The sequence below is a fragment of the Tachypleus tridentatus genome, chromosome 2 (genome assembly GCF_004210375.1).
Source record: "Tachypleus tridentatus isolate NWPU-2018 chromosome 2, ASM421037v1, whole genome shotgun sequence".
Lineage (NCBI taxonomy): Eukaryota > Metazoa > Arthropoda > Merostomata > Xiphosura > Limulidae > Tachypleus > Tachypleus tridentatus.
The window spans coordinates 88,351,322-88,363,371 of NC_134826.1; the positions used below are offsets into that span (position 1 = coordinate 88,351,322).

A 12,050-nucleotide genomic window follows, 5' to 3' on the forward strand; every position below is an offset into this window, starting at 1 on the left:
ATTCCCACTGACATATAATAAGCCGATTACGACCATACTGAATACTTATAAACCACCTTTGTGCAGCACCGGGCACAACAAAGCCACACACATTAACCAGCAAAACTTCAAAATGGATGCTCCACCACCGACATACGCCGAAGTTGTTCAATGTATCAAGAAAAATGTGAATGAAATGAATACAAACACTGACTGTTACTCAGTGCAGTCTACAATTCGGTCCACTGATTCAAAATCTCAGAAAGAATCGTTTGTCATTGAGGAATCTAATGGTGAAACTGTAAAAACCAGTGGCGGCTATGACAATATCAGTTTAGACTGACGTTGTACATTTTATGATGGAGGTTCATTACTGTTGAATTAATTTTAATACCTTAAGCCAAAAAACCACAACATCAGCAATTTAAAGAATAAAAGACGTACAGTTAAATTAAACAGATAATTAACTGAAACCCAACAATGATTCACTGAACCCAAAATTTTATTTTGCGTTTCAATCACCAGGTGAAGACTCAAGAAAAATCTATTTGACGTCATTAAACTCAACTGTTCAAAAACATAATTTGGGTAGCGTGGATTAAACAGTGCAATATTTATTTCTGCATGGAATGAATGCATTCGTAACACAGAATAAAAACACTTGTATTATGTCTTAACTTACAAATAATCACACCACAGCCAATTGGTAAATTAAAACGTGAATAATTTATATACCGTGCTTGTGGAACAAAGATATGAAATACCTGTAGAGACAAACTTTGCAACAACATAAAATGTGAAAAAAATAAAAATTTCAACCACAAAATTCCTCAGACTTCATCCATTTTGCATTTTTAACTCATCGTGTCTCAATCCAAATACACACCAAAATTTAAGGGCAAATTTGCGGCATCTTATTTATACTAAATAAAATTTTCAGCTATAAATTGTTTTTAATTCATTTTTCTACCTAATGAAGAATTGCATTCGTAATGTTTGTGATACTATTTAAACAATGACAAAGAAAACTTTCGATCCATGGTAAGGTCACGGTTATCTTACTTTATAAACTAGAAGTTGCAGATAAAAAACATCATGACGCTTAACACAGTAATTATGAAGTGAGAATAGAAAATCGTAGTATATAAAGTAATAAAATTAATAATTATATACTTTCCATATTAAAATTGCTAACGGAGATCACGTTAACCTGAAAGTTTATTTTGAATTACCGTATTTTCCGCCTAATAAGCCGAATTTCTGGCCCTAAATTTTGGACCTGATTTTTGGGGGTCGGCTTATTGGCCGATCACCAGCTTTGGACTGGTAATGGCGGTAATAAGCAAAAACCCTCATTTTCAGAGCTGAAAATTGGCCTCGGCTTATTCGGCTTATTAACCGGAAAATACGGTAACTATTATATTTGCATGGACCATAAAACTGAATTTTGTGTTAAGCAAATATAGTTAAGTAAATTATAATGCCTCCTATAATTTGATAAAAATACATGCACAAATAATTTAATTTTTTTATAACTGTAATACTTAATATTTATATTAATATACTAAACCTCATGAAACGTGTAATTATATGTCACAAGCAAAAGAATGACATTTATTGTAACCAAGCTCTACGGTACAAACACAACTTTCATATGACTGGGGTAACAAAACGAGTTATTGGGAAACGTTATTGTTGGACTGTTATACCAGCCTCGTAGATAATTTCTAAATCCGTTCGAAACTTCGTAGGCTCAGTGGAAAATGTGTTACATTTAAAATTTAGAAATCTACTAATTCTCAGTGTAGCTTTGAAATCTGGAGAAATCTCAGAAGAAATTGCAATCTAGTTATTGGCCTTCATAACATTTTGCACCTGAAAATCTTAAAACTACTAATATATATATATATATATCACATTTTTAAAAATATAATTCAATTTCTTTGTACAATATATATATAATTAAAAGTAACATACTTACTGGCATGATAATAAATGTTTACTATTAATATTGTTGGTAAATTCTGTTTACCTCATGAATGCTTTGTACTTAGGAAGAAAAGGAATTTTCTACATACGTATAAAAACATTAATTTATTAAAAATACTAAGGTGTTCAAAAATATGTAAAAAGTAGCACAATTTTTTCTATTAAAAGCTTAATAATAGAGTTTGTATTATCTTAAAATCATAAAACATCGTTAACACCTGTCGGGAGAAACAATTTAAAATAAAAATGTAACTTATAAACTTGTTTACGAAGAACAGTTAGTAACAGTCAGGTAAACCTTCCGATTGTTTTAATGGTTATTAATATTGGTGAAACAGTAATGTACAAACTTGTTTTCAATGGTTTATAAAATTATTCAAAAGAAGTTATTTTGAATATATATAAATGACACGTTTTTTCAAGTTACATTTAAAATATTTCAAGCTTACTTGGAATATAATTAGTTTGAAATCAAAGGTATGTTTCTGGAAAATTATTTCATCTAATAAATAGACAATCTAAACTGACGATATGATATATAATGTTTTTAAAAAATGTCCAATATAGAGGGTCATTACACTTATTAAAGACAGGGATATAAGTAAAATGTGTGGAATTAGGCATGTTGTAACGCAATTGGCACACATTTTCATGAAAGAATTCCCCACCTTCCCATTAAATCAAATTCTTGATACTAAGTCACTTAATTGCTGCAGGTGTCATTTGTTTTATCTAAGCATTCCCATGATCCAGCATGATTTGGGAGGGTGAAAAGATTTTCTAGGCCACCCCATTCCCCTTTCTACCAGTAAATAGTTTGTTTAAAAAACCAGAATTTTGTCAGTAAGCCCAATAACAGGCCAGGAATTCTTTATTTTCCTATCACATAACTTTAATAAATAAGAGACAGGAATACCCATTTTGAGTTCAGATAAAAAGAGTGCATCCACATTTATCGGTGCACATTAGCATAGATGAAAGAAATGTAACGTCTCAGTTAATCCTTATTGAAAAAAAAAAGACGTCACAGACTTTAACGTTCATTATTACCTGCTAAGTGACAAATCAGTGTATTATTTATTTAGATAGGTATGTCATATTGATTTTAGTTCCACAAATCCCTGTTATATATAAACTTAAAAAAAATAGGTTCCCCTCCCACCTCACCCCCGTTACATACACACAAAAACAAGGTTTTATTGGGATTTAGTGAAGTAAAACATTACAAGGATTTCTATAAAACAGAGCACAACTTGAAGCTTAAAAGCAGGTACTAAGCATTACATTATTAACATTTTAAAATAAACATAAGGATACTGAGCATTAATTTCCTACTAGAAATTTGTACGTAAAACTTTATCGTGACAGAATTAGCACCAAGTAAAAGAAATGCTAAGACCTTTTAAAAAATCGTTAAATTTTAAAAAAACATAGTATAAATACGTTACCCAATGAAATTGCACTATCTTGAATTTTTTAAAACTTTTTTGCAACAAAAATTCTGTATTTTCAGGGTTTTATCAAAATGTCCATCCTTTCCCTTTTGTATCACCAATGTTTGGCATCAGTGCTTGTATCAATGTGTATAAAGTCAATCTTTATGTGCTTTATAACTGTTGTATTCAATACACATCCAGTTACTTTCAGCTCTATTGTCTTAAGATTAATATAACACTAACCTGACTATTCTAATTACAGTAACAACAAAACAATATTCTGTGGTATACTTCACAAACCTCGGTATAATATTCCATTTCAGTTGATGTTGCATAAAAGGCCGACAAAAACAACATTTCAATTAAAACTCTCCATTTTGTAACAACAAGCTTTAGCATATAGAGAAGAAATGTTGTTGAAATGCTATTACACATATGTTGGACTAGTAAAGAATGAATAAAAACCATTATCAGTATTTCTATGATATAGAATTATCTAAAGGGTTCTATACATAGTATACAATTAAAAATATTACTTTTGGTTTTGACTACACGTCGAAACAATGTTAATTGAAAGCTGGTATTTTTGACTGAAAAAAAGAGACTTTCAACAGCATTTTAATTTTTCAATGTTATGCTGTAAGTGTTGGTGTAGCATAAAGATTTTTGACTCTGGTACTTTTATCTAAGGTAACTTTGACTGGTTATTACCTTCGCCTTGGTCTGGACTCCATGAAGTTTTGTGGAGAAGGTGTATGTTGATGGAGGCCACGAGGCATTTGTGATCTAAGCTGATGGTCATTTCGTCCAAGGTACTGAAAGCCTTGTTGATGAGAAGAGTGTGGAGGAGATGGGATGGCAGTCTTAGAAAAACCAAGATTATTATCAGGACAGACTGAATCGGGAATGTAATAATTCTGTAAGTGTGGTGTTGAAAAGCCACGTGGTGGTAGGTGTTCTTGATTTTGAGAGTAATTAATCACATTGTGAGGATAGTTTTCTCTATCTTGTTGTGAATTATAATTTCCTCTATCATAAGGAGAAGACCCTTGTTCTGAGGGAATATATTTTTGACTAGCAGAATAAGATTCTCTGTTTGGAGAAACATGCCTTGATCTTCCCCAACCAGGTTTCACTCGCACTGGCTCATCTTTACTAGACGAATAGTGTAATTTTTCATGAGCTGGCACATCAGCGGGCATGTATTCTGGTGTTAAAAAGTTGGGTGGTATTACGTCTTGTTCTTGAGGAGTAGGCTTATTACTAGCAAAAGACTTATCTCTATACAGCTTATTGGTCAATTCCACTGGTTTTAATGAATGTTTGTCTTGCGAGTTCATATCATCACTCAGTTGCTGAGCATCTGAAAATAAATGTCATTTTCTGATTAACTTTAATTGTTATACATTGTTAGAAGATATTTCCACTGTTGTGTTTTACACCTTTCATATTTTACGATAAAAATAATTAAACTAAAGACATTTAGTGGAGTATATTTGATATTGCACTCATATTACACTGTTTCATTAAATAATTGTAATTCTGTTTGTTTATTGCAGTTAATTGGGAATGGATCACATGCATCCCACTTTTGTTTTGCAAAATTTGCTTTCAAATAAAAAGTGAAAAGTTTTGTTTCATATAGGGTTATGAAAAAAATAACTAGTACTGGTTTGTTTTTTAATAAAAAAGTTCCCAAGCTGATTTAAAAATTACCAGATGAATAGATTTATGTTTACTTTTCTTGTAAAAAATTTTTAAAAATACCAGGTGACAGTGCTTTTATATATTTGACAAATTGCTTGGCCTAATACCAATGTTATCCATGGCAACAATGGTCCTTCATGGGACATTTATTAAGGATAGAATATATTTTTACCACTAAAGAGAAAAAAATATTATTGCTGTTGTTTTAGCATAAAACTACACAATGAGGTATTTTGCTCTCTATCCACATTAGTATTGTAAGTCTGTGAATTTACTGCTGACCCTCTAGCAGTCGAGAAGAGTAAAGAACAATCTTTACTTTATGTGGCCTAAGAGAAGAAATTCCTATCACTTTCATATGCACCTCATTTAATTTTTCTTTTACTGCTTTTTCTTATTACATGTCTACAGTGTTAATCAGTATGTCATAATTTAAGAATAATTTTGTCATTTTAAAATACTTATCTATATCTCTTTGATTTTTTCAAGCTATTTACATGTAAGACAACCAATGTACAAAAATTACCTAATGGATAATTTGTATGGTATACATAAACAAAGTAGATTTTATTATTTATAGGTCTAAATATATTTTTATATCATAATCACGTGGAATAACATCTTTAACCCTTTCACAATGGGTGTGGTATAATATACATGACTATGAATACACATTTGCACATGTTAAGGATTTATACTATAGCTTTTGATGCAGTTCATTTGTCTTCACAAAATTTGGTAGCTTATTTTAGTAAAGAGTACAAGTTTTTTGTACATAAAAAATAAGATTTTTTATTGAAGTTATTTTACAAAAGATTTGTTTATAAAAATATCAAGTCTGATTAGTTACAAGTCTGAGTGTGAAGTGACTTTCATGTCATGACTAAAAACTATTATTTACCCCACAAACCTCAAATGTTATTTGTGTAACCTCTAAAACTTCCTAAATACATTTCCAATACACATTTTCAGTAAGACTTTATATTTTGTCTGTTATTTTCTCTACCATATGTGGGATCTCTTAATTTGACCAACCTCATAACTATAAAAAAATAATAAAAATTATGATTTTATTTTTTATGCTAGAATTACTACAAATTATTACATGAAAACACAAATGTTTAGTCTAAGCAGCTTAAGTCTCACACATTATATATATTTATTTTTTTATTATACTGACCTTCCAGTGGTGCTTGGCTAATATTACATAACTTGCACTGACAAGGTGCACATGCACTTACATTACTGTATCTAATAACATAAAACTGACCATTAGTCTTTACAAAGTGACCTGTTTTAACTGTGCTTTAGTGGAGTAGTATTTTGTAATATTCAGTCATGTTTCAGTTATTATACATTATATATGTATATAGATTATTATTATTTAGAAATAAGTTATTAAATTTAGTTTTCTTAAAATATAGAACAATAAATAAAGAAATAAAGCAAACAATTATCTCTTCTAGCTACAACCCTTGAACTCAGTTGCTTGGCCTTTTAAAATTTTGCACGTGAAGGATACGAAACAAAATATTTTTTAAGTTACACACACACACACTAATGCCATAGAATTCCACTACAATTTATTAAGTTTACTAACTAAGGATTATTTAGATTTTATAAAATATGAAACTTCAAGCAGAATGAAGTCACAACCTACCTACTTGGCTCAAAAAAAAATGGTAGCCTTTTAACAGAATAAAATGGCTGAGAAAACTATGAGGGGGAGATTCTAAGCTGTCGATTTGATACTTAAATGTCATACATTGCATTAAATGTACATAAAGGACTGTTTCCAAAAATGGAAAGCAGTGATCAGGGCCACTGTGTTTGATTCAGTACATAAGCCATATCTCAGCAAAATAAAAATATAAGATATTTTTATTTTATATTCTAATTTGTCAACATTGGTATTGTGTAATTTGAGTTCCTAATTCATACGGAACTATATAAGTATTTTGACATCAAAAACATATAATTTTAACCAGCGTTGCATTCAACATACCATGCAACTCACAAAAATCAATATTTAGGTGTTTTCCTTTAACATTTACTTGTAGCTTAAGAAATTAACTAACATATAATATTAAAGTTTGAATTATAATCTACAATTAGATACCAAACATCTTGGTAAAAATTCATAAAATAGTATTTCAATCAAATTTTGAATGCAAGGCAACAATCATGATGACATGGCCTTGTCACATGACAATCACAAGCAGTATAAGAGTTAAGTAGAACAAATACATCAGATTTATATTTGACATTTTTTTAGCATTTTCTATGTAATATGAAGCCACCAAAACTTGTGGGAAGGTTGAGGAAGAGCCATTTCCAAAACAAAATATTAACATACTCAGATCACAAAAGTGTTCAGATTGGAGAGTTATAATTTTATAATAAAACATAGGAATGTGGATCATCTTAGAGTTCAGTACCATCCTCAAAGAAACCTGCAAAAAGTATTATGCCAGCTGTGGCATTTTATAAAAGATAAGAATTCACAAACACAAAGAACAGTGACAAAAGTCATTTACATGTTTCCAGCAACAGTACAAAACACATTCAAGAAGAATCTCCATCCATCTGGAAAAGAGGAACAAACTACATGGATAGAACTTGCTTCCATGACGTATCAGTTCAATCAATGTGTACCTGAAACAGCTGGAGAATTAAATGGGGAAATCATACTACTACATACAAAGATACACTAGTCAAATCACCAGTTGCAGTACCTGTAGATTCGTGTACAACTGTACTGTTGACACTAGTGTTGGTAAGTTATTCTCTTCGTAAACCAGACTAATTATGGAAAGCTAGAAGCAGAAGTGATGTGTTAGATATAACAGCCTTAAGATGGAGACAAATGCAATGGAAATTATGTATCAGAATTATTACAAAGGTGCCTGGTTGTCAGACAGAGTACGTCTAAACATGACGACACTGACTATAACAAAGTCGTGAGACTCTAAAATCATTTTAACATAAAGTATTCAAACACTGTACTACTTTATAACAAGTTGGTGGAAAAAGAAAATAACAAAGTACCAAGAATCTATCAGAATAATTTAGGTTAATTTCATGTTTTAAATTACCTGTAACTGTTTTAATCATTCCTTCAGACGAGGAAGTGCTTGCAGATGCTCCTCGTTCTCGTAAAGCACTTTCAAATAATTGTAGCAGAAACACTCTATCTTTTCCTTCCTAATAAGAAAATAAATACATATTTATTCATATACGTACACAAACGTTATTCAAATGACTGAAACAACCAGGTAGTAAACATAAGTAATACATTTTTATAATATTATAATAAAGTCATTGCACGATGTAGTGTTGTAGCTTACTATATTTTAAACTATAACCCTTTCCTGTAGTCACATGAAACAAACTTCTTTATGAAAAACATTTGCAACTTCAATAAAGAATGAATGAATCATGAGGGTCAAAAAAACAAAATGTTGCAGTGGGGACTGTCAGAAATTTGGTATTGTAATATTTGTAACTGTAATGTGCTACACATTGCAAAAAAATAACAAATTAGGAAGTGATACACTTTGTACTGTGTTATCTTCTTTTCCCATATAAAACTGTATGATATGAAACCACACAAAATTCTTTTTAATGGGAAAGTTTTTTTTTTACCACACTTACACCATTAATACTTTGACATTTCAAAACAACCATACAATAGTTATTCAGAAGATAATAACAATAAAACAAATTCCAATGCCATAAAAAAATCAAGAAAAATATTTAAACCTAAGAGTACAAGGTTTTGTGGAATGACAAAACGATTTTAACAACATAAAAAACATACTGCAGTGGGCCAGTCATAAGTTTATAGTCTTTAAACACTAAATTTTGTGGCTCAATTCTACATTGTAGACAGAGTTTACACTGCCTATTATGTAACTTTGCACTAAAACAAATAAACATAAAGTAAATTGTTTTTTAAGAAGATAATCCATGTCTACTTTTAAAACTATTCATGTCCTGCTTACCTAAAAGTCTGGAGAGGAGTAATTTGGTTTCAATACTAACATTACTTACTTTTATGTTACCAAAACACCAAAACTATTTGAAAACTAAACTATAAAATAATACTATTAAAACAAACTAGAGAATCTTTCAAACAAAAAAGTCTTTCGTTCAGATATATTTAGATTAACATTTCTGAACATATTTTAAAAACTTGCAGCAAGCACAATACCGGTCATCTTATGTATGATACTGTATGACTATAAACATAATATCACCTGTAAGTTCTCCACACTCTGTAGTCCTTTATCTTAACTGACAAGAATAAATCACTGGTATTTAATATGTTGTGACCAATATGAAGAAGCACATGTAATGATATTACCTTTTTAATTAATAAATTTAACAACTCACCAATATAAGTTGTTCTCGCAACAAATCCACGATGTTTTTATGAGCTTTAGCTGTAGCACGAAGGTAATAAACACCAACTCTGCAATTAAAAATAAAAGCTAGAAGTCAGCGTTACGTATTCATTAGACATATAGAAGTTCCGAGTAAAGATGGATTTTAAAGTTATTAAATATTTGATCAATTTGTTTGCAATAATTACACAACTTTCTTTAAAAACAAAAAGTACAACCATCACAGACATGAAGCGCGAAACATACCACAGGCTTTCGTTCATTATATAAATTCATTTTATGTTGAGGTAACAAAAACTGATGCATGGCTTTAAAAAAAAGTTTAAGAACTTCACAACCACTATAATCTGGAAGATTTTAACCGGAAAATTCACTCTTTGTAAAGCATATTAGAAGCAAATAAAAGTAACATATCTAAGGCTCTTCAATATGAAGTACAAGGAAAATGGTAATACAGTTTGTATAAAACAATTAATTTCACCTTTGATTAGAAAATTGTTACTTTTAGTGTTGACAAAAAGGAATTCACAATTTTATTACACGTGTCTCCACACTAGACTGATGACACTGATAAGAATAACAACCATAAAAGTATCAATGAATTTTTGCAAAAAAAAATTGGCAAGGAAACTGCTATGAAAGTTAAGTAAAAATGAAAATATATATATACACACACAGATGTACTGGTTTTACATTTCAAAACCTTTAAATAGGATTTTATATTTTGAGAACTCGTGTCATTACACCAAAGTTCGTCTCTAGAGACATCTGCTTATAAGTTACAGCACTTATGCATGCGCTCTTCAGTTACTACACAATTATCACTTTTGACAAGTAACAACTTGATCAACAGAAAAAAACGACCATACAAACAGAATAACACTTAAAAAATGTAAGTTTCAAATAAAGGTATCAAACATTGTGTGCTTCAATTTTAAAGATAACATCTGTAAATATTCACAGGACTGTTAAGTGAGGATTTTCTTATGTGAGATTAGTGGGTTTGCTGTATTAACATCTTAACAAAATTTAGGCTTAAATAACAGTCAAGTTAATTGTTAAACTTCTATATTACAAATGTTATTGTTAGATAGAAAAGCATATATCTATCACTGTATTGGGCACTGTGAAGTCTGGCCATGAAACAAGGTAATAAATGTATTTTAAAAATGAATATTTCATTTTCAGGCAACTCATAAGTATGCTATCTGAAGAACTGTAGCAAGAAAAAAAAACATCCACGTACCTTTCAAAATAAATAAATTTGCATAAAATTCAAAATAAAAATAATACTAACAACAAGAAAAGCAAAATTCCTGCAATCACTGGTGCTGAAGTTAGGAGACGAAAAACCACAGCTAACCAGCCCTGTTCTTTAGGATCTCTCACCAGAATATCAACTGCTTGGATACCACGAAAGGGTCCACAGTCATTTGATGGACTAACATTTTCTCTGCAATTCCAAAATTTAAAAAAAAACAATGTGAAAATTCTCTCTCTTCACCCAAAAAGATTAAATGTACTCAAATATTTATTAAAAACGTTTATAATCTTTCTAATAACTGTTGATATTGTACAATTTTCTTCCTTAAATATGACCTCTTCTGCTCATTGCAGGTGAGAAGTATCCATTACTTGTATTATAGCAATCTTTAGTTGGATAGTGGGATTTCAAAAAGTAGAACAGTATTTTTCTACCACAGTATCTGACAAGTAATGAAATGAAAGAATTATAGAGAAATCCTGACCAAATTGATTTACGTTAGAAAAGAAGTTCTGATAAAAATGAAAATGCTTTATCCTTTGAAGCACATAATTACAGGGTTTCTAACTTCAGAGAAAAATCAATCTCACACACTTAAAAAATTGATTAAAGTTAGTTATAGTCCCTAAGAAAGTGTTACATAATTACATAAATGTTGAATATCCTAAAACTGTCATATAATAAATGTTTATATATATAGATGTGTGTGTGTGCATGAAACTAAAATCAGTTTTCAGTATTAGACAGTTACTGCTGAATAATCTAGTGATAGAAATTCAATTAAACCTAACTCATCTCTAAAAAAGCATTATTCATATATATAAATCAGTCTTGCACACAAAAAACATTTGATTTTCACCAATAAAAACTTTCATGTCGTAATTTGAAAAATTCTTTCTAATTTGATTTTCTTTCCATATTTAACTTACTCTCTGTTAATGTAAAGGAATATTTCAAAATATTTCAAAGGTTTTCATATAAAGCAACAGATGAAAGATTGAACACTCTCACCAACAACTTGACTTGAGAAACCCTGATTGAAAGTGCTGTATGTATAGAAAACATGTTAAATCGTGCATATACATAGAAAACAACTAAATAAACTTGCATCCAGAAGTACTTTCTAGAATTGACTGAATTAAGATTTAAAATATTATTAACATCAATGGTACCCAACTAACAAAGAAGTTTTCTAATCATCATAAGAAAGTAATATCCCTATATTAAGTTATTTATATTCATTATTAAATTATTTTTAGTTCTAATGTA

General features: G+C 30.0%; 1 protein-coding gene across 3 annotated transcripts in view; it reads right to left on the reverse strand.

Moving 5' to 3' along the window:
• Positions 1 to 463: 463 nt before the first annotated feature.
• Positions 464 to 12,050, reverse strand: part of LOC143244442 (transmembrane channel-like protein 6) — a 35,907-nt gene continuing 24,320 nt past the window's right edge. For all 3 annotated transcript variants that reach the window (XM_076489091.1, XM_076489093.1, XM_076489094.1), the window contains exons 14-17: positions 10,815 to 10,970; positions 9,507 to 9,585; positions 8,207 to 8,315; positions 464 to 4,767 (exon numbers count right to left, since the gene is read on the reverse strand). In XM_076489091.1, the coding sequence (XP_076345206.1) occupies positions 4,112 to 4,767; positions 8,207 to 8,315; positions 9,507 to 9,585; positions 10,815 to 10,970 (1,000 nt within the window). In that variant the 3' untranslated portion in view covers positions 464 to 4,111. The remainder of the gene's footprint in view (positions 4,768 to 8,206; positions 8,316 to 9,506; positions 9,586 to 10,814; positions 10,971 to 12,050) is intronic.